General features: G+C 40.3%; 1 protein-coding gene and 1 long non-coding RNA gene across 2 annotated transcripts in view; both read left to right on the forward strand.

Moving 5' to 3' along the window:
- The window catches only part of tbc1d22a (TBC1 domain family, member 22a), a gene marked incomplete in the record, with an annotated part of 187,010 nt that extends 179,170 nt beyond the window's left edge, over positions 1-7,840 (forward strand). The window contains 1 exon segment of the mRNA XM_024282972.2: positions 5,397-7,840. Coding sequence (XP_024138740.1) covers positions 5,397-5,525 — 129 coding nt within the window.
- Positions 7,841-8,907: 1,067 nt separating this feature from the next.
- LOC112153128 lies at positions 8,908-16,595 on the forward strand. The gene is made up of 3 exons (XR_002920462.2): positions 8,908-9,234; positions 9,322-9,381; positions 15,826-16,595. It is a non-coding gene; the product is annotated as an uncharacterized LOC112153128 (long non-coding RNA).
- Positions 16,596-16,622: the final 27 nt, after the last annotated feature.

The following is a 16,622-nucleotide window of genomic DNA, read 5'->3' on the forward strand; positions in this document are numbered from 1 at the left end:
GCACAAAATGCTAATCTGTACTTATGAAATGCTAATTTGTACCCACAGAAGGCAAATTTTTATCCCCGATTTGCTAATCTGTACCCATAAAATATTAGTTTATACCCTTGAAAAGCTAATTTGTACCCATAAAATTCTAAATTATACGCGCAAATGCTAATTTGTTCCCACAAAATGTAATTTGTGCACACAAATTGCAAGTTTGTGTGCACAGAATGCCAATACAATGCTAATTTGTGGCCACAAAAATGTTTTTGTGCGTATAAAATAGAAACTTCCATTAACATATTAGTGTTTTGTGCCTACAAAATACTATTTTATACCCAAAAAATACAAATTTGTGGGAACTAAATGCTAATTTGTGTCTACAGAGTTTTAATTTTATGCCCACAAATTACAATTTGTGCCTAACAAATCCTAATTTATTCCTACAAAATCATATTTGTTGTCACAAAATGGTCATTTATGTCACAAATGCTAATATGTCCCCTTAAAATGCTAATAAAATGGAAATTTGTGTCCGCAAATAAATAATTTGTGGTAACTTATTATAATTTTTTTCTGTCATGTCCAGGGCTCCACAAGAAATAAAAAAAATATATGTAAAAATTCTTGTTGTATGTTGTGGAATAACCAGGCCATAGTTGTTGGCATTTTATTGACACTTCTGCCCAATCAGAATTTTTTTTTTCTTTTTCTGCGCTCCGATGGGGTTTTAGCGCATTTCAAAAGCCTACGGCTCCTAAAACTCAGTCAATATCATACTTACCAGCCACTCACTCTCAGCTTTGCCTAAAAAAACAAATAAAAAAATCAACTTTGGTCAAGGCTGATATTCAGCCAGCTTCACCTATAAGATATTCAGAAGACGGGAGGGAGGGAGGGGGCGAAGCAATGCCCTGTGTGTGCGGAGTCTGACTGGCAAAGCAGTTTTCAGTTTAATTAGTCCAAGTCAGCGTGCACTCTTCCATCTGCAAGCTGAATACAAATGCTTTTTGTTGAAAAGTCATCGGGGTCGTCTCTCCGACTCATTAAAAAACCGGCTCGGGAGGAAAAATTAATGGAGCCAAACACCTTTAGTTTAGCATGTAGGAGGGTAAACTAATGCAAAGAGTCTCACTGTGGTAAATATCTGCTTTAAGCTTTGTGAAATTGGACTTTCTCAGCTGCTGCAAAGACAGAGGAATAGGCCTATATGCCTGTAAATTTGGAGGCACTTTGAGTCGCTCAAGAGTTGAAACCACAGCTTGGTTTAAATGTTTTAGCCTGCGCTGATGCACTTCCTGTCAGGGTCGCATCCTTTTCCCAGATAGCTGCTCAGGAGGCAGATGAGCGCCGACACCATAACCCCAGAGGGGTTTGTCTTTCGATGCGATAATCAACACCACGATTGGTTGTAAACCCCGTTGTCACGGCAATGATTTCAGCCTTGATGATGAAAGCTCCTGGGACGCTCCTCCACAGCATGCATGTGCACTCACACACTCGTTGACTGGGCCCCACCGCTAACCAGCCTCATTCCCCTTCCAGGGAGAGGCATTAGCCGGCGAGATTGAACCTGAGCGGGTGTGAGACGGTGTGTTGCTGCTGTCTGTCGTCTTACTTAGCAAGTAATGTACAGAACGGGGAATCTGAGGAGCGGCTCCAGCTTCTCGCAATTGTGGCCGACACTTTATTCTTTCATTCTTACATTTTTGTTCCCAACAAACTTTACCCTTCCTGTCTTTTTGTCTCTTTCTTTTAGCTGTTATTTACCCCTCTGACTGATTTAATGACCTCTGTGTCACACAAATGCTCCACAGAGGCAAGAAGTGTTAAAGTCACACCGAACAAACTCAAAAGTGAATGGGATCGTGATTGCAACCGAGAACAAATTTTTTTCCCTTTGTCGACAAAAATTGAGCTTCCTTTGCAAGACGGCTGTAATCTCCCCTCGAGACGGGCTGCAAAACTTTTGAGTCAAAAATCTGCTTTGCAACAGAAATAAAGCCATTTGGCAAAGAAGACACTAAACGGACACCATCCTTGGGAGGTATTAGCGTCCATGTCCAACCAGAAGTAGGGCCCCTCACCAGGACTCAGAGAGATTTTATATCTCAGCTGGCCTTGGAGCATTTTAGAGAAAATAGTGTTTGAATTTGTACCAACCCCTCCCCAGATCTCGGATTGACCAAAACAAATGAGCATCTGAAACATTCTAGCTTGATGTGATCATGTCATACCACATTTATCCATCACACGTATTTACTATAAAAGTACTGGGCCAAGTGAGTTCAGCCACGGAAAACAGCTCACTTACTGGTCCAACCACTTGAAGTCAGTTCAGTTCCCATTTTTCTATGATACGGCCGTCGCCATGTTGGAACCAAACAACGTCAGTGATTGGTCCTAATCCATCTGAGCCAACATTTCAGCAGCCACTCTTGCAGTCAGAAGTGAGTTTGTTTGAAGTCCACATCCCTACAGCTTGAGAGTGGGCCACATGAAATCTGTCAAATGTTTTGAACATTTAATGTGAGACCACATATTTTTATTGAGGCATTTGATTGGTCAGTTTATAACTTGAATAACTTGCACCACAGAAAAAAAAAATAATGAAAAAAAAGACATGTTTAAATAAGGTATTGGAATAAAAATGGTTGTTCTGAAAAATATAAATATTGTGAAACAGCTGTTGATTTCTCTATAAAAGTATATGGGATTTTGGATTATTGGAAGCTTAGGTACTTGCTGTTTGGAACATGAGGGGGAGGGGTCACTCGGTCCAGTTCTGTCACACAGTCTATGTACACACCTCATTGATACCATTGTGGATACTACTATACCAGTCTCTAATGAACCAGTCTACTGCACCTGGCACAACTGAACCAGACTATACTAAACCAGAGTCTACTGAACCAGACTCTACTGAACTGGACTCCACTGAACCACAGTCTACTGAACCAGACTCTAATGAACCAGAGTCTACTGTACCAGGCAAAACTGAACCAGACTATATTGAACCAGTGTCTACTGAACCAGACTCTACTGAACCTGAGTCTACTGAACTGGACTCCACTAAACCAGACTCTACTGAACCGAAGTTTATTTAACCAGAGTCTACTTAACCAGGGTCTACTGAACCAGACTCTGCCGAACCAGAGTCTAATGAACCAGAGTCTACTGAATCAGACTTTACTAAACCAGAGTCTACTGAACCCGGCACTACTGAACCTGGCTCTACTGAACCAGACTCTACTTAACAAGACTCTACTGAACATGAGTCTACTGAACCGGAGTCTACGGAACCAGTCTACTTAACCAGACTCTACTTAACCAGGGTCTACTGAACCCGACTCTGCCGAACCAGAGTCTAATGAACCAGAGTCTAATCAGACTTTACTGAACCAGTCTACTGAACCCGGCACTACTGAACCTGGCTCTACTGAACCAGACTCTACCTAACTAGAGTCTACCGAACATGAGTATACCTAACCGGACTCTGCCAAACCACACTCTGCTGAACCACACACTACTGAACCACTCTCTGCAGAACCACACTCTACTGAATCACTCTCTGCAGAACAACACTCTACTGAACCACACTTTGCTAAACCACACTCTACTGAACCAGACTCTACTTAACTAGAGTCTACCGAACATGAGTATACCTAACCGGACTCTGCCAAACCCCACTCTGCTAAACCACACTCTACTGAACCAGACTGGAACCCACTTTTGTTCGACCATGGTCCACTTTATGGTTTCTATAAAGCTTCAATAAACAAAACATTAGTCGTGTAAAGTGTTGCATAACGGCGCAAACCTGCTTTTCTCTGTGACAGAACCAGCTATTTTATGCTGATAACTTAAACACTACACTACTGTAAAGTATTTTTGAAAATCAGCACAAGGATGATTTTTTTTTTCTTTTTGCTTCAGAATCTTCTGGAATTATGTTAACTGCATAAACGGTTGAAGAATGTCAACTCTTGAGCTAAAACTCTGACATCAAAGGGTTAAAGGTCTTCCAATTTATACTTATATCAGATTATCAAATATATAGCACCAAATTTCATCAGCACGAGAACTGCACAATCACATTCATTAAATGAACATTTTAATTAAAAGCACCAACAGGATACATTTCTGCTCCAACTTTTCTCTACTGGATAGCAAGAAGAAACCTAACTAGGTCACCTTTTTCTGTTGTATAAACCCGTTCTGTCCTCGTATGGCCCGATCTGTGCAGGAGCATCAGGACTGCGGGTGACCGTACACTTATTATTGATTCATCAGGTCCATTAAGATCTCTGTTAAGAAAGACCAGTCCATTCATGCCATGAAAAGTGACAAGAGGACTGTGAACAGATGATCATCCATGATTAATATGTGCAGATGTGTGGTGAAGGTGCAATTTCAGCGACACGTCGGCCTCATCAGGCATCCGATGTTGGATTACGGAAGGTTATAATGCTTGAATGTCATTAAAATCCTGTTTGATGTTGAAATCAACAATTTGGAGCGAATGTCTTTTTTATGCATATGTGTCATTTTGTTAAATTCACACTTTTCAGGTTTGTACGGTGGCCTTAAGGTTCAAATCGCTCCAACAAATCACTCAATGCAAAATTTCAGAAACCAGCGCACAATTCCTTCCAAAAATTAAACAAAAAAAATAAAAAAAAGTTTCAAAAAACATAAATAATGTCCATAAATCAAAATGAGGTTTAAAAGCAAAGCATAATGAAAAACTAGAAAAGGTAGATTCTTGGGGACATTGTTGATAGGACGACGTTTGGGTTTTTTTCAATGTTTGCATACTATTAAAAGTTTATGAGTAGTACACAGCATATCCAGGATCCATTCATACCAAATAACTTTCAGTTGAAACGATGGACAAAAGTCATCATCCAATCAGCAATGTCCTTTAGTACCTACTTTTTCTGGCTTCTTCTTTTGATCTTTTGTTTGTTTGTTTTTTTAACTGAAACTGGAAAAGTAGCTATTGTGGGACATCACTGACTGGATGATGACGTAGTATGGATGATGTGTTCCATACTAATCATAAAAAATTTGTATTAAAATGTCGTAATTGAAAATGCTTTCAAAAAATTATCAAAAATTTAAACTAAAAAGTCATTTCATTTCTTTTTTTTTTGGTAATGTCTTTTAGTTTCGGGAATTTTGTTTTTCTAAACTTTAATTTCTAAAGGATACGGTTGCTTTTTTTAATGATTTGTTTTGTTTATTTAGTTGTTGTGATCTCTAATGTGTTTTTGTAGGAAGTGATTTGCACTTCAGGGCCACCGTAGGTTTGTGCTTTTTTTCAATCTCCGCCCCTTCGGGTTCATGGTGATCAGCACATCTCCATCTTCCGTTCATTTCATCTGTGAATGTTTATCGTTTCTCTGCAGGGCTTGATGATCCTCCTACAAAACCTTCCCACCATGCACTGGGGCAATGAGGAAGTGAGTGTGCTGCTGGCGGAAGCTTACAGGTTGAAGTTCGCCTTTGCCGACGCGCCCAACCACTACAAGAGATGATTGGAGAGTCATCTGTCCGTGGACCTCCACATGGAGAAACCTTCCCCACCCCCATTTCCAATGGGCCTTTCAGCTAAGAGATTCAATGAGGAGATGTGGTGTAGCAACCTGAAGTGACAATGAGCCTTTTTTATTAACATTATTTCTTTCTGATCAGCTCTAAATGTTTTTTTTTTTTTTCCGTCACTGTGGGATTACGAGCTACACTCCCTAAAAAAATACATTATTTTTTACTTTTACAGCTGTGTTGGAAGAGGACAAATCTGAAGGAACATGACCTGATCCTGTTTCTCCTCACACCAGCACGGTGTTTTTCCGGGAACTGACTGCAGGAGAGCAGCATAAGGAGCAGGAAAAAGAAAAAAAAAAGAGAGGCCTCCTGAAGCTGCACTTCAGGAGGCCCGCATGAAATTAAAGAGCCGTCAGGAGAGAGTTTGACTGCGCGCAAGAGTCTCTTCATTTACCGTAGGACTACCTCAGAGCACACTTACACCTTTTTTGTATGCCACACGGAGGCTCGATCCCAGTCCCAATCAGAATTGATCACAAGAAACCATGCCTTGCTTTATCCACTTGAAGATCTTGCCTTATTTTTCCTGTTCGTTTATGTTTCATCTTTATGTCTCATTTCCATGAGTGCATACAGAGAAAACTCGATGGGATTCCTGTTGTATGAAGTGCAGGTGGAACGAAAGTTCAGTCTGAGTCTTTGTGAAAATCCTCCATAGGGCCGTCACTCCCTTTCATATGGATTCCTGTTGGATGAGGGCTTTCACTTTTTCAGTTCAGAGACGCACCCGATCTGTTCTGTTGGGTAAAGTGAATCCGCAGGAACATACCTGATACTCATTATTCACCAGAGTCAAGAAATTTCATTAAAACTTGAACCTTTCTGTGAATTTTAAAAGCGCATTGGTGTTAATTCATTATCAACATCTGCTTAAATAACAGAATTTAGGAGATAAACTCTAAAGGATGGAAGGTGAAACCGTTTTCAGAGATGGATCTATCCATAAAGGGTTCATTTCTATCAGTGGAGCTCCAGTTTTTAAAAAAAAAGTGGTTTGGTCATTGGCGCTGTGGTTGCCGGGACGCGTCGTTGACAGTCGTGTCATCAGATATTCACCGCATAACTCAAAGCAGTTAACATTCAGCCAGGATCCATTATTGTCACCTGAGCCGACAAAGACGGCGAGCGTAGGTGTGTGAAGGGGAGACGACGGCAGAGGGGTGGGGGAAGGGGGGTGTTACCTTGGATTTTTTTTCTTTTTTTTCGGAGAGCTGTCAGTCTTTGATCACACGCTGAGAATTTTTTTTTTTTAAACACAATCTGAACCAGTTATATGATGTTCTCAGAAAAATTGCAGCTTTTTTTTTTCTTTGTCTGTCCCCTTTTTTTGTGTAACATATTCAAGAACATCCATCATTTAGGGTTTTTATTTATACTAAAATATGTTTACATTTTTGAGCCTCTTAAGTTGTGCCTGAATCTGAAGGTGGTTCCATTTGTGGCTCCAAATGAACAAAAAGCTTCTAATCCAGGTGGATGAGCGTGAGCGTCCATGGCTGTCAGGCTCTAAAGCTGGTATGGTACTGCAACAATACTATTGGGGGAGGAGGGGGGTTATGTTGAAACACCAGGTGTGTTGATAAATTAACAAAGGTTTTAGATCTACACTTCTCAGATTGGTGGGTTTGTGTGGATCAGAAGGGATGTTTGCTGCTGAAGCGTTTTCTCCACCTTCGCTCGGACCTCCTGCATCCTCTCTTTGTTAGTTATAATCGGCTTTTATTTAAAGATTAAAAGCTGGAGTGGCAACAGCAGCTACAAGCGACAGTTGGTGTCCAAAGTGACGTTGCCTTAATGGACAGTCTCACACTGAGAACCTTAAGGGGAGTCAAAGATGTCCGGACCCACAACTGGTTTGAAAGAATGTCTTTTTTTTTTTTTTTCTCCCACTTTTACTGTAATGTCTTATGAAGCAGTTTGCCTTTAACAGCAGTCAGCCGCCACGTGTCTGACCGTTTAATGAGGAAGTATCATCTCCAAGGCTTTTTCAGACATTCCTGGGACCTTACAGTGGGTTTTCCTCAACTATCCCTTCCAGAAGCTTCTTCTTTTTTTTTTTTTTTAAATAAATGTAATATTTGGACCCCCTAATCCCAAACGGTTCTTTGCCTCAGATTAAGTAAAAAATATTGATTTTGTTGGAGTCAGGAATGCTTGTTCTTGGTTTAAAGACATGTACAGAAACAATCTGTAAATACAAATTGTAAATAAACCCTGTACATGATAAAAAGTGCTTTGAATTTGATGTCATGTGGTGATTATTTTTGTAATGGACCATAGCAGTTCTGGACTGCAAGGACCAGATTGTTCTTCTTTCGTACTGCACTTTTGACTGAAAACTTGACCCCCACCACATACTCAAAAACTTATCAAAATTTTCACACACCTAGTACCCAAGTGAACAACTCCCATCCCCCACCCCAACCCCCACAGAAACAAAAGGTAAAACCATTAAAAAAAATGAGTTGGGCCAAAATCTACAATGGTGCGCCAAAAATATTTTAAAATCCATGAATGAAACCAAAAAACACATGTCGGGATATGCAAAAGTAGTTTTGAAATTACTATGTGATGGCCACAGAACCTACGGCTTGGCGGCCATTTTGTGGCAAAAAGTGAAATTTTTCACAATTTGGGGAAAACTTTTATTCGAACAATCTTCATGAAATTTCACACACATGCCACCAGGTTAAGTCTATAACCGCAACTGAAGCTTTGTTGACCTTTGACCTCAAGTAAAGGCTGCAATCTTGGTTAAAGAAAAAAAATTACCATTTGGCCCTCCCAAATTATATGGTTTTCTGATTATATGATTTTCACATTTTCCCATAATATTGGGTGAAAACAACAAAACTTGTTGCAGCAATCTTTATGGTATTTCCCGCCAGCTAAGTCTAAACCAAAACTAAAAGTTTTGATGACCTTTGACCTTGAGAAGAGGCAGCCATCTTAAATTTCACAAAAAAGGACACTCATATTGCCAGTTAATATTTAAACTCCTCCTAGGGATTTCACCTTCATCACATTAGTGAATGATTGGAAAGCTACTTGTTGCTGGCATATTTTTTACAGGAATATTATTAAAATGTAATAAATGAATCTTTGGCTTAAGCTGAACAAAAATATATAACTTTCAATATGACTACATAAGGAGTACATAAACTTCCGTTGCTAGGGATATCCAACAATTTTCTTTCGCTGATTCTTCTAAAAATTACATAGTCCTTTTTGTCAGTCCCAGGTGACCAAAACATAAAATGGTTGCTATGGAGATAAAACCAACAGAAAGCCAGCCATTTTGAAAAAAGTGTTATTGGGTTTTTTTCTGAATTTTACATGTGCAGTTCTAGACCAGGCTCACTTACTACTTGTTTTTGTCATGAAACTGCACTGCAGTTCCCAGTTTTCTACATATGATGGTAGACTGAACAGATGCTGTGTTTCAGATGTGAGCTGCAACACGAGTCTGCGGTGGCGATATCTGCATCCTGGTGAGCCCACAGCCAAGGGCCACACTCTGACAAAAACCAGGCAGGAGCAATGAATGAACGAGCAGAAGAAAAGCAAACGTGTGTGTGCGAGTCAAAGCGGCGGCTTAATGTGCAAGTATGAGTTGTGTTCATACGGAGAGTCTAACAGGTAAACACTTCTCGTCTGATCCCTGCGGAGGACAAGCAGCGGCTCGGTTAATGAGACTCTCCTTGTGTGTCTATGCGCGCTTCAAAGAACAGGAAGGAAGAAGAGAGACGACACAGAAGAAGAGTGAGGATGCATTCGCTTGCACATGTGAGTATGTGGCAGTGTGTGTGTGGAGCCCACATTCAAAGCCAACCCCCCCCCCATCGTTGCTCTCGTTAGGCTGACTGATGTTCGCACAGTCAGCCAATTATGGAGTGCCGGTCACTCAGGACTCCAGTCACTTTATGGGAAATTAAAAATACATTAAAGCAACAATGGTCGCAGCGAGGCTTCAGCGGCTGCGCATGCGCGCCGGGCCGCGGACGGAGAGCGAAAGATGGAAGAGGTGCCAACGATGAAGCAGCTGGAGCTCACTGCGCAGTTAAAGAGATGCCGCACAATGATTACAATAATCAACTCTTCCTTTTTTCTTTTTTTTTCCCATCTCTGCAGTTTTCCCCATATTTTAGCTGTTTGATTTATGAACTACGCAGCATTTTACCACCACGTACCATGCATCTATCAGTTCGTCACTGCAGCATTTTACAGTAAAAAAAAAAAAAAATAGAATTTAAGGATTTTTAAATAGAATTCTGACTGATTGTAAACCATAGACCTTGATATGCATACTGAGGCTGTCTGCATAAAAACCTTCAGGGTGCTCCTGAGCGCGATGGGGTAAAAAAGCAAAACAGAACTGACAATTATGAGTCAGAAAATGACTTCCAAAATGTTCCAGTGTGCAAACCGCACACACAACTCATGCTGGTTTTGAAATAGGAATCTACGCTGTAATAAAGTGCTGTGAGTTTGCAAAATTTGGAGAAAGAGAAAGAAATTGAATAAATTCATTTTACAATTTGAAGCTATCAACTATACACTTATATATAGAAAAGGATACATCTTTATTGTTTTTACAAAGGGAAACTTGTTGCCATAGCTCTATTTAAAAAAAAAGGTGTTAGATATTAAATTAATTAAAGCGAATATTATGCAGCCATGGTTTTATGCAGAAAATGATGACGAGGATTGTCTATGATGGATTCCAATTTCACCAATTGCAGTTACAGGCTTTAGGGGACATTCCAGAATGGATGTTTATTTTTCTTCTCCTTCCTTGTCTTCACGCAGATAAGTATCTACCAATTAGAAAACCAGATCGATTAGAAGTATCAATAAGAGGAGTAGTTTACAAAAAAATCTTCATGATACCAGCCCACAGACGCTAACCCTTGGGATGCAGACCAGTACCACGTCCTGAGGGTCGGGGACCCGTGGTTTCAAGAAACGATGAGTTAGGAACACCCAAAAGCCTATACCTAACTAAATTTAACTTGTATACACTTGTATACTTCGAGCTGTCAATTTAAAAGTCATTAAAGTCAAGATGTAAAAATGAGCTGCAGGAATAAAAACAAAGAGCGGCAGCTTTCAAAGCACGATTACATGAAAAAAAGAAGTTCAGATTCAAGCAGCGATTCAGGGCAGGGATCCAAACACAAACAAGTCACTATGATTTAAATGTTATTTCCGTAAATACAGGTCAATAACACTTCAAGAGGGCCAGCGTGTCTCCATGGATTACTGTCATCTATTATCGTAAAACAGTTTGCTCTACGCAGTGAGATTAAAAAACACACAGGGAGGGGGTTAACAGGCTGAGTGATGCTATTATCAACCATGATACTGATAATATTATGAAAGGAGCTCTTAGAAAATGTCTGCCATCACTTCATGATTCATTTTTTTTTTACTTCTGTGCCTTTTGGCTGCTCTCTTTAGGGTCACCATATCTTCCACCTACATCTACCCTTCTCCTCTGCATCCTCCTCGCTCACACCATCCACCCTTCACCACATCCTCTGTGGTCCTCCTCTAGTCCTCTTCCTACAGCTCCAACCTCTAGTTTTTCTTCCAGAAATGCACTAAGAAGACCCCAATGATCACCCCAATTAGCCCCGTTTTTACGTTAGAGAAGAAGAAACAAACCCGCCTAGACTGATAATCCAAAAATCCAGGAGCTCTTTATTTTTAGACTAGCAAAAAAGAGAAGAATGTGACACGGCTGTCAGGACATTTTCACTGGTCTTAAAAAGCCTTCAAACGTACCTGCTGACTGAATGACCGTCCATGTCCTGCTTCATTCACAACTCAGTGGTCTGGTGATGGAGTGTCTATCCTGAAACTGGAAGGTTGTGGGTTTAAATCCACGGTAGTCGTACTAAAGACAAAAAATGCCTCCCTGCTTGACACTCAGCTTTAAGAGGTTGGGTAGCAGCTGTGTCGGCAACTCACCCCTCCCCAAGGGATGGGTCAAATCCAGAGAACAAATTTTACTCAGAAGTGGGACAACTAATCAGACTTTAACTTTAAGATGGACACATTTTTCCAGATCCCTGATAAACTCTACATGTCTTTAAAGCCAAAGTACAATTACTCACACCAAGTTAAGGATATTCACATTACTGTTTTTCCAATTTAGACTGAATTGTATTGACATATGGAAAAGTTTCCTAAGAATGAATGAGAAAAAACACAATTTTCATCCTTTTATTGGTCCCAAATATTTAGTCAAAAGCAAGGATAGCCCCAAATACCAATAGATGATCATGTCAGTGGTAGGTATTTCCACTATTTGCTACAATGACGGCTTGACAGTGACGTCTCATGTTCCTCACCAGCCTCATGATGTTGTTCTGAGGGGTTTCACTCTTCCACAAGTACCATGTGCAGTTCTACAGGTCACTTTGGGGTGCGGAAAGATCATCCAGTCGCTGCTCCTGCTGGTCCCAGACGTGCTCTATTGTGTTCAGGTTAGAGGTCATTGCTGGTCATACCCTATGAGCAACTCCTACTTCCTGTAGTCGAGGTGTGGTAATTCTGGTGCAATGTGGTGGCACATTACCATCAATGGGGCTGGTAGAATAGGAGGATGATGATGGTTCTATGACATCTCTGAGGTAAAAACTTGTTCTAACGAGACCATCTACACGAACCAAATTGGTTTTGCTCTGATTGGTAATGCCTGCCCAGACTGTTGCGCCAAATGAACCCTTTGGACTGTGTTGACTGCGATTTATAACTCACCTCGCCCTCTCCAGCAACGCAGAAGACCATCATTTCTGTGCAAGATGAATCGACACTCATCAATCAACAGGACGGTAGACCGTTGGTCCATTGTCCAGGTCTTGTGGTCCTGTTCCCACTGCCTATTGGTGTCAGTGGAGTCCCCTACATTCAAGTCAAAGCTTGTTAATGGTTTGTCTGGAAACCCTTGTACCCTCACATCTGGTAAATGGGTCTGCAGCTGTGTGGTATATGCTAAACCGTGTTTGAGTGCATATATCCTTAGGTACTGGTCATGGTTGTGGTCTTTCACTGGTGGGGCTCCACTCCTAGGTCTATCACAAACTCGGTCAGTAGTTCTGTGTCTTGACACAAGTCTGCTGATGATACTTTGAGAGAAGTTCACCTGCAACATCTGACTTCCTACTGTCAACACGGAGGCACTTTGTCCCTGTTCGCATTTTCTCGGCCTTTAAAGGGTAACCAGGCCCTAAATCTACCTTTTTTGGGGGCTGTTGACTTGTATAAATGAGGCTTTAAAAGGGCTGTCTATTGGTCAAAGCCACATTTTTGATAAATCAAGATAAACTTGTTTAATTCTTGAAAATATCGTGAAAACCCATCTGTGTGCTGGGTGCCCTACAGGTTGAAATCAGGTATTACAGTTGAATTTTGTGATTGGTCAAACAATGTAAGTATCAGAAGTCCCACGTCATGATCTGCAGCTCCAGTAATGATAACAGTCCTGTTCCCAAACGCCAAATTTTTGGTACCGGCTGTGGTGTCAGCCTCCAACTTCCCTATTTGGTTACCCTTTAAGCAACGTTGTGAGGTCATTAAATGCTTGAATTGAATTGATTAGAATTTTGGGGGTTTTGGCACGAAAAATGTAAAAAAATATTTATATATATATATATATATATATATATAGATAGATAGATCGATCGATCTATATATTCAGTGAGACCCATGTGTGAAAAATACAAAATGAAAAACACAATTACCTCCCTATCGCCAAAATCTGTGAAGTGAAACAAACATTGTATATACGATATCCGCTAATTTTATGACAATATTCATAACGTATTGTGAGTAGTGTATTTCCTTATGTTCCTGGAATTCTAATATGTTATCACCCAGTTCTTTTTTTGCTGACTTTTGACTTCACTTGGAAGTCACTTCTAATAAAAGCTTCTGCCAAAAGACTAAATGTTTAAGTATTGGTGGAAATGTTTCCTGTTAACAAGCACATAACTTGGATGTAAAAGGAAATAATGAATAAAAAAAACTTTAATGGTGTAAAGCAGAGTTTAACATCTGTTTTAAGAGAAAAATTGGGGATAGTGACGGCAGCTGAAAGACTCTCTGCTAAGATCCCGAGCAGTTTATTTCCAAGGTTTAATTGGAAGTCTATTTAAAGACTGCACTTCCCTTGAACTCTCCCTGCAAAGAGCCGATCTGCCCCTTAATTTTCCAAGTCATATTTTAAATCGGTGTCTCCGATGAACTGTGCAGCAACTTTGACATGTCACCTCTAACTTCCAGCAGGTAAGAGCTTCTTACTGTCAGTGCCGAGGATTTCTGCAGGTGCTGAATATTTATCCTCACCTTTCCCGCAATCAGAGCAGGACTTAAAGCTCAAGAGGCTTTCTGGCTGCTTGCTCATCACATCCAGCTTGAGCCAGGCTGAGCTCCTATCAGATCGACTGCACGTCAACTCGTCACCGCTAACAGCATCCCGGTGACCGAATTGACAAGTCTTTAGACGGGTGTCACTCCGAATGCATCCTCTGACTCATCCAGCTCAGGCAGATATTAGCTCCGCATGAAAAAGTACAGCAGTGATTCATTTCAAACAGTCCTGACTACATTACTTTGTCATATTTTTTGCATTTTACTCCAGAGGATGTTATGCTGCTGCTACATTAGTCTTCTTTTTCTGAAATGAGCTCAAACATGTCAGCGAATCCTTCCCTGACTAATCTGCTTTTAACCTAACAGACGTCGCTGTCATGACCGGTACGACAGTGACACATCGTTACAGCTTTTCAACATTAAATGTGACCAAATTTAACTGATATTGTTGCTAATTCTGATTGTCAAAAACTGCCTATAATTACTTTATTTTGAGTTTCCACACAAAGAGACACTCTATTAATCAAATAACAAAAACAAACTATCCAATTTGGAGTTGAGAAATGCAGCTTCAGCCAGCTGTCGCTGTGCTGTGTAAGCTAGCATGTCATTTCAGAATAGATTCAGAAGTCAAGAAATTTCTAAGATGTTATTGAGTTTTAAACATTTCAAAATATGTTTTTTTTCCCAAAATTTTTGCCAAACTTTTCTCCAAATCTAAATAAATCAAGCCTTTTAAACTTGTGTCTCAGCTTGATTTAATTTGGCTCTTTCATTTTTTTATCTGGTTGTTGCTCTTGGTGGATACTTTATCAGTTGAATTTTACAAAGGTTAAAAGCGGACTGTTGGTAAATTTAGAATAGAAAAGAAAAAACACTCATGTGGCAAACAAATCCAAAGTAAACTCTAATTAACCGGAGCAATCCAAAAGAAAATTTGACATTATTAATAACGAGTCCCTGGAAAACTGTATAAAATAAACTATATAAAATACAAATTATTTGGGAAACTCCTCTTTTCAAAATATTCTCCCGACATAACATTCCCTCTGGATTAATCCAGCGTCCTCGTCTACGGGATCCTCTATGAATTTACAAACTATTTTGGTTTCTGCGTGGTGGAAACGTGACGTCTCTAATGTCAATGTTCTCAAAATGTTCATGAGGGAGTTCTATTTGAACATTCTTCACCTTAAGAAGGGGCGGAGACCGCAGATAACTTGACGTTTCCTGAAGGAATCCAACTCCAGACCAGGTTACGTTCACAGACTCAGTTGCCGTGGTGATTGATTCTGAGTTCAGCTTAACCCGCTTCTTGAAACGGGTTTGGTTTCACCCACTTTCACAGGTTTAAGTTATCTCTGTTTCTGAAAATGAAAACTCAGAGTTTTGCTGAATTTGGAGTTCACAAACTCAGTTTCAACAAAAACCGCTTCTTGAAACGGGCCCCTAATTTTTTCCAGTTGTAGATGTTTCTTAATGTCTCGCATTAGTTCTGAAAGGGTGGGGGCCTTTTTGGTTTCCAAAACATACGTGCTAAAGAAGACGGTTGTTGTTTACATCAACCACAGGAAGAACACACTGAGGGGAACATTCGTGACAGTTTCAACTTGGATAAATGGAATTTGTGTAAAACCTTAAACTGGACCTTTTCACTCATTTTTACACATAAATCACTGCTTACTTATGCTTTCTATAAGTTTGTGAATCATAGTCAGAAATGTTTTTAGAGGAAATGTGTGTTTTTTAGGTAAATGTTTTGTTTCAATAATGTTGTTTAAAGTATTAGTACTAGTATTTGAGGTGCCAGATCAAGGAGATGACGGGTCCCATCCTGTGCTGTCTCTGCAGGGGAAGACCTCGACCCAGATCAGTAAAATGAGATGAAGAAGCTGATGGAGAAGTTGAAGGGGGTATTCTACTCCCAGGAGTAGACCACTCCTTCACCATGGTTGGTTGAGGCCACTGCAGCACTGGTCCATTGCTCCGCCTCCAGCACTGATCACATAGCCCAGGAAAGAAGTTGAAGTTTTATGGAACGCACATTTCTCTCCATTAGCCTACAGTCCATGAATGATCAGTTGGTTCAGCATCTGCTGGACGTGGGAGATGTGCTGCTTGAAGGTGTCAGAAAAGACCAGGATGTCTTCTATGTAGATGATGACACATCGCTGCAGCAGGTCTCGGAAGACGTTCTTCACGAAAACCTGGAAAACAGAGGGGACACTGCAGAGAGCAAAGACCAGATACTCATAATATCCAGAGATGGTAGAAAAGCTGATCCTCCATTCATCTGCTGGATGAGGTTGTACGTGCTTCTTAGATCTGCTCCTGACAGTGACCAGAGGGGGAGTAAGAGCTCTGACATGTATATATGTGTATATATATATATATATATATAGTTTTTGCTCTCACACACCCCTCTGCATTTATCCGGACTTGGGACCGGCACAAGAGAACACTGGATTGTGTTCCCTTGTGGTTGCATTACATGTATTAAGCAATTAATGAAATAATTCGTCATTGAATTGATTCATTCATTCCCACCACTTTTTACCATATTTTTTACATAAACCCATTCGTAGATCAATCTAATATCATCCATTCTAACCATACACCCATTCATCCTGTTCATTCACTCATTAGTG

Source organism: Oryzias melastigma, linkage group LG23 (genome assembly GCF_002922805.2).
Source record: "Oryzias melastigma strain HK-1 linkage group LG23, ASM292280v2, whole genome shotgun sequence".
Lineage (NCBI taxonomy): Eukaryota > Metazoa > Chordata > Actinopteri > Beloniformes > Adrianichthyidae > Oryzias > Oryzias melastigma.